General features: G+C 34.5%; 1 protein-coding gene across 2 annotated transcripts in view; it reads left to right on the plus strand.

Moving 5' to 3' along the window:
• The window catches only part of LOC111443245 (probable alkaline/neutral invertase D), an 8,939-nt gene extending 4,214 nt beyond the window's left edge, over positions 1-4,725 (plus strand). Inside the window, exons 4-5 of one of the 2 annotated variants that reach the window (XM_023080976.1) lie at positions 521-1,079; positions 4,079-4,374. In XM_023080976.1, the coding sequence (XP_022936744.1) occupies positions 521-1,079; positions 4,079-4,374 (855 nt within the window). Of the gene's footprint in view, positions 1-520; positions 1,080-4,078 lie in introns of both variants that reach the window. The other variant, XM_023080975.1, reaches the window with a different exon arrangement.
• The last annotated feature ends 1,426 nt before the right edge of the window (positions 4,726-6,151 follow it).

Genomic DNA, 6,151 nt, shown 5'->3' on the forward strand with positions numbered 1-6,151 from the left:
TTTTTTTTTTTTTTTTTTTGAAAAAAATATTCAATCGCAATATGCATCTTTTTGTGTTTTGGATTAGAAACAATATTGTCCTTATTTGGTGCATAGTTACAAAAGTAGTTACCTTTTTGTAACTTATCCATAAATAATATTTTGACTTATTGGGGGCTTTCTTCTTGTGACTCCTTTTGCCCTGGAGTTGACCTTTCTCCCCTTCTTTTGTAAATTTCCTTGATCCATGATATTATCATGTTGCTGTTGAAAATGTTCTGATAAATAAAACAAAGAAGGGAAGTATAAAACATCCTCCTCAACAACCAATGAAAGTTTGGTTCACAACAGTTATAGCTAGAATATCAATCTTTTTGCAACCTTCTCGTATTTTATTTTCAGATGTTAAAAGCAACAGATAAACTTTTCATAACTGCCTATTTGGACGCAACTATGATGTTCAAATTTAAAGAACTTCTCATGATCTTTCTGAGAAATATTTACCTTATCTATATATTTTAACTTGATAATTTTTCTCCAGGGTATATATGGTTATCCTATAGAAATTCAAGCCCTTTTCTTTATGGCCTTGAGATGTGCTCTGGCTATGCTAAAACATGATGCTGAAGGAAAAGAGTGCATAGAGCGTATTGTGAAGCGTCTGCATGCTTTAAGTTATCACATGAGGAGTTATTTCTGGCTTGATTTCCAGCAACTAAATGACATCTACCGTTACAAAACCGAAGAATATTCACATACAGCTGTAAATAAGTTTAACGTCATCCCTGATTCTATCCCAGATTGGGTGTTTGATTTTATGCCCACACGTGGCGGGTATTTTGTTGGTAACGTTAGTCCTGCAAGAATGGATTTCAGATGGTTTACTCTAGGTAATTGTGTTGCAATTCTATCATCTCTTGCCACCCCTGAGCAATCAATGGCTATTATGGATCTTATTGAAGCACGCTGGGAGGAGCTGGTTGGAGAAATGCCTTTGAAAATATCATATCCTGCTATAGAAAGTCATGAGTGGCGAATTACTACTGGTTGTGATCCCAAGAATACCAGGTGGAGCTACCATAATGGTGGATCTTGGCCAGGTCTGTCTGTTCATTCATTCATTTATCTCTTCATGTTATAATAAAGTTTAGATTGTTATTTATCATTAATTTAGAAGAGTCTTCTAATAATAGCTTTAGGTATTCTCATCCTAAAAATGATAGCTTTTGGTATAAAAAGTAACCTGCTGCAGACACTGTTTACTTAAATTAGAACGGGCATCAGTGCCTTTCATGCAATTTGATTTGCTAGCCATCAACTTTATTGATGATATTGGCATTCTAAACCTCAAGAAGGCAGTATAAGGAACTGTTTTTTTCTTCCCTTCGAGGATTCAAACCTTAAGCTTATACACTAAGATTTTAGCTTTTAGCTAGTACCCATCAGCTAGTAGTATGGGTGGAATCTTAGTTGATAAAACAAAAAAAAGTATTGATAAAACAAAAAAAAGTATCAGACAACTACTTTTTGAAAATTTAAACAATGGTAGGTTGGTAAGTAATCAAAATCACTTTTTGTAATTATATAAGTTTGGTAAGTAATCAAAATCACTTTTTGTAATTATATAAAGCATACTTTCTATTCTTTAAAATCAATTTTGCTCATATGAAAATCACGTTTAGAAGTATAAAACTGAACACGTTTCGGAGTGATTTGAATCCTGAAGAAAGTGATTTTAATCATATAAAATCACTCATAAACATGTTGAAAGTCCAGTTTTAAGAAATATGCAGCTAGCTGCCTCCCCATGAGAGAACCTTGCTCAGACAAGCACTTAGGTATGTTCTTATAAAGTATTTTGAGGCATGAAGCATGTGCTCACGATGATACTTATCTTCTAAAAATCGTAGGGCTAACAGAAAAAAGAAAATAAAGAGAATGAGCTCACTTGCTTTATCTTTTTTCCTTAATCTTTTGGACTGTCTGAAGTAGCTCTCTATCAGTTTGGATCTTTTTTTATTGACTTTAAGAAAAAAGATTTTTAAGTGTCATTCCCAGCAGACTCTCTGTCTACCTATCAAATCTTCTCTCACTTAGTGTCTCTTTCTCTCTGCCTCCCCAAATCAACTCTCCTGTTCTCTACTCTCAGAATTTCGTCTCTCCCCTTTCTATCTCTCTCAGAACAAAATCTGTGTTTCCATGAACTGAAATAGTAACTATGAGAAATAGCTAGTGAAGAGTTTCAACATGATGAACTTTTTCATCTCATATTTTGTATTCTTTTTACACGAATGTCAATTTTTTTAGACCTGCTAGATGAGTTGATGGCGGCCACAGTCATTGTCTATTAACTAACAGAGAACCGAAGTTTCTTTCTTTCCAGTTTTCATAAAACATTAATAAGATTTATTGGAAGAATTTAGTGTTATGAATACAGATTGGCATTCTCCAATCTTCATGCTTATCATGCTGAGAATAAAGAATGTAGCCCTCAAAACTATTACATTAGACCACACATCAAGTTAACCATGAGGATTCCTTGTGAAGTTAAGGTACCAACTGTGATTCCAAATTTCCAGCATTATTTTCTTTTCTTTAGTTATTGTCTGTTATTGCGTTTTTATTGAGGTGTAAAATATAATGAGCCGCCCCAATCCCCATCTTTCTTGTGGATGATGAAAGACTATCTCTGTTCTTTTAGTTATTTTTGGGGCTACAATTCCCATATTATATAGTTAACCGAGAACTTTAATTGTAGTGTAGTCTACCATCCAAAGGTTACCTTTATCTTGCAGGCCTTTCGATAATCTTACACCTTTAGGGCACCAGGATCAAAATCATATTTTGATGTCAGGACATTATTTCGTTATCTTGAGTAGTTTCCTAGGCCAAGATTATCATCGATTAGAGATAAAGAAGTGCCATTTCAGTTGATAAAGAGACATTCATATTTCTCATTAGTTTATTTTCCTTTTTTAATTATTTATTGCCGAACTTTTATTTATGAAAGAAAAGTTGAACCTGATTAATGGATCCCTATAACGAAAAGTTAAACCTAACCAACTCCCATATCTTATCACCAAATCTCTCAACCCCTCTAATGATCCTGTTGTTATCTCCAGCCAAAAAACCGACGCCCATAACGAAATAGAGGGTTTAGAAGCACCCCTTCGATCATAGAACAACACTAAAAATCTGAGAAATTTTCTCATTAGTCATCAATGCATTTCTTTATTCCTTTTCGAATCTAGAAACACTTCTCATCCGTAAATTGAAAAGTTACATTCCCAACTCTAGTACTCCTGCTAGGAGTCTACAAGAAAGCAATTTAATTAGTGTTAAATCACATTAAGGTGTATCAAGTATGATCTCGAAAAGAGCTAGGATATTGTCGGAATGTCAAGTTAGAGTCAAGATGTAGATATAGCTGGAGATGGATAACATTTTCCAAACTTCAGAATCTTTATTAGATTGTCTTGTAGGGAAATATCCTTGATCTTTGATGCATCTTCGAACTGTAAGATTGGAGGGCCACAAGTATCTCTAAATTTTTTTTGGACACTTGAGTAATTCTCCCTACTTGGAAAAGTTATATGCTACATAAGCCGTTGTATTGCCTTTGCTTGTATGCCATATAACATTACTTTCAAAATCTCTCAATCTTGCTTTCAAACCCCTTTCAAAATCTCTCTGCCCGTTTTTTAAAACCTTCTTCTCAAATTGAGGTCAGAGGTTTGAGCATACGTTGCTTAAATTGGCTTAACTTACTTGCTACTGAGAAGTGAGTGCTGCATAATCACAAAGTCCGCTGCCTAGAAAAGTGCGATTGTAACAAGTGGTATCGAGTAGAAAGGAAAGAATAATAATGATTAGAATTTTTATAGCATCTGAAGATGGCTTAGCTTCTCATTCTATATCTAGCACAAAATTATACAGATGGATATTTTCGTCACTCAATGTAGTCGAGTCGATTCATGAGACATGGTAGGTTAGGATTACCATTTACCATTACTGCATTGTGTAATGCAGTAAAAGATCACGGAGTTCAGTTGTTAATCTCATTTTTATACTGATATGTTTCTCCTTGCTCTGAATGCAGTGCTACTATGGCTGCTAACAGCCGCTTGCATTAAAACCGGACGACCGCAGATTGCTAGAAGAGCCATCGAGCTTGCCGAGAGTCGTTTGCTGAAGGATAGTTGGCCTGAATACTATGATGGAAAGTTAGGAAGATACATCGGAAAACAAGCAAGGAAATACCAGACATGGTCGATAGCAGGATACTTAGTTGCAAAGATGATGTTGGAAGATCCATCACATTTGGGGATGATTTCACTTGAAGAGGACAGGCAAATGAAACCACTGATCAAGAGATCATCATCATGGACCTGCTGAAAACAGAGAGGCCAAAGGAAAAGAGGTAACAAAGTCGAAACTCGGCTTTTTGTTTTCCATTGTAACTCTATTCTTTTCACATTTTGGCTGTGTACAATAGAATCCCATCATCATCAATCTGCAGAGACTTTGGTCTTTTTTTGGGTCTTGAAAAAAAAGGTAGTGTCTCGAGTTTTTGGCACAAAATTCTGCAAATTTTCTTTGTTGAGATTTCCTCAGCCGATGAATGAAATGATTGATGGCTGCTTGGCTATGGGCGAGACACTTTTCATTTTTAATCTATGGACTTCTTGGAATTTTGCTGCCCATTGTCAAACTTCATTAATAAATGGCCATTCTATCTTGTCAACATATCCTCTTTCTTACATTTCTTTTTCTTATTTTTAAGTTAGTTTTTGTTCGGGGTGGGAATTCAAACCTGCAACCCTTAGAAAAGGTTACTAATACATTGACGGGTTGAGTTGGGTTGAGACACTTTTCATAGTCTATGGAATTCGTGTATTGCATTGCATAAATGTTTGTGCTATGGATGACTTCCTTTGATGTTGGTTGTGGCTTATTTGTTTGTGTTCCATGCTTAAACATTGTGTTTATTTACCATTTTCTTTAATTTAGGTATTTCATGTCATTATTTAAGAATGTTTGCATGTGTTTTTTTTATTAAGAAAATGAAGAACTAATTTAGCTATTCTAGTGTGATAAGTTGAATCATTGGATGGATTGAAATCATCTTAGGGCATTTGTGATTTCGGGGTTTGCATATTCATAAAAGTTCTTGGATCCAATTGTGTATGATTTTCATATCAACTAGAGGTCGTTTGTGAACGTAAAACATTAAATGAAAATTGTAAATGAAAGCAACTAAGAAAAGGAGTAAATGAAAAGAACAGTAAAATTCTATTGACAAAGGCCTACTAGGAATGATTCTCAATATTGCTTCCATGAACACCTTGTTTTGAACAATATTCAAGTCGTCAATTCAATATCTCTCTTATCGCAGATTGAATCTCAAAGTTTGAGTGATACCTTTTTGAAGAGTTAGCAAGATCTCCAGCTCTTGTATTTTTGGCGTACAAATAACTTCGGGTCCAAGAGCTTCAAAATCTTGACTTTTTATTTCTCATTTTTTTTTCTTGCAAGTTTCTGATTGAATTCACCCACAAGTCGTTACCTATATTAACAAGGTATACCTACTTTTTTGGTGATTCAATCATAAGAATTCTATGATAAGCATGTTTTGCTTTGAACAATTTTATGTTGGGTGAACGGAGAGTCTTCTTAGGTTTTGGTGACTCAATCATAAGAATTTCATGATAAACATGTTTTGCTTTGAACAATTCTATGTTGGGTGAACTGAGAGTTTTCTTAGGTTTCGTGACTCAATCATAAGAATTTCATGATAAGCATGTTTTGTTTTGAGCAATTCTATGTTGGGTGAAATGAGAGTTTTCTTAGGTTTTAGTGACTCGATCATAAGAATTTCATGATAAGCATGTTTTGCTTTGAGCAATTCTATGTTGGGTGAAGTGAGAGTTTTCTTAGGTTTTAGTGACTCGATCATAAGAATTTCATGATAAGCATGTTTTGCTTTGAGCAATTCTATGTTGGGTGAAGTGAGAGTTTTCTTAGGTTTTAGTGACTCGATCATAAGAATTTTATGATAAACATGTTTTGCTTGGAGCAATTCTATGTTGGATGAACTGAGAGTTTTCTTAGGTTTTAATGACTCAATCATAAGAATTTTATGATAAACATGTTTTGCTTGGAGCAATTCTAT

The sequence above is a fragment of the Cucurbita moschata genome, unplaced genomic scaffold (genome assembly GCF_002738365.1).
Source record: "Cucurbita moschata cultivar Rifu unplaced genomic scaffold, Cmos_1.0 Cmo_Scf00005, whole genome shotgun sequence".
Classification (NCBI taxonomy): Eukaryota; Viridiplantae; Streptophyta; class Magnoliopsida; order Cucurbitales; family Cucurbitaceae; genus Cucurbita; species Cucurbita moschata.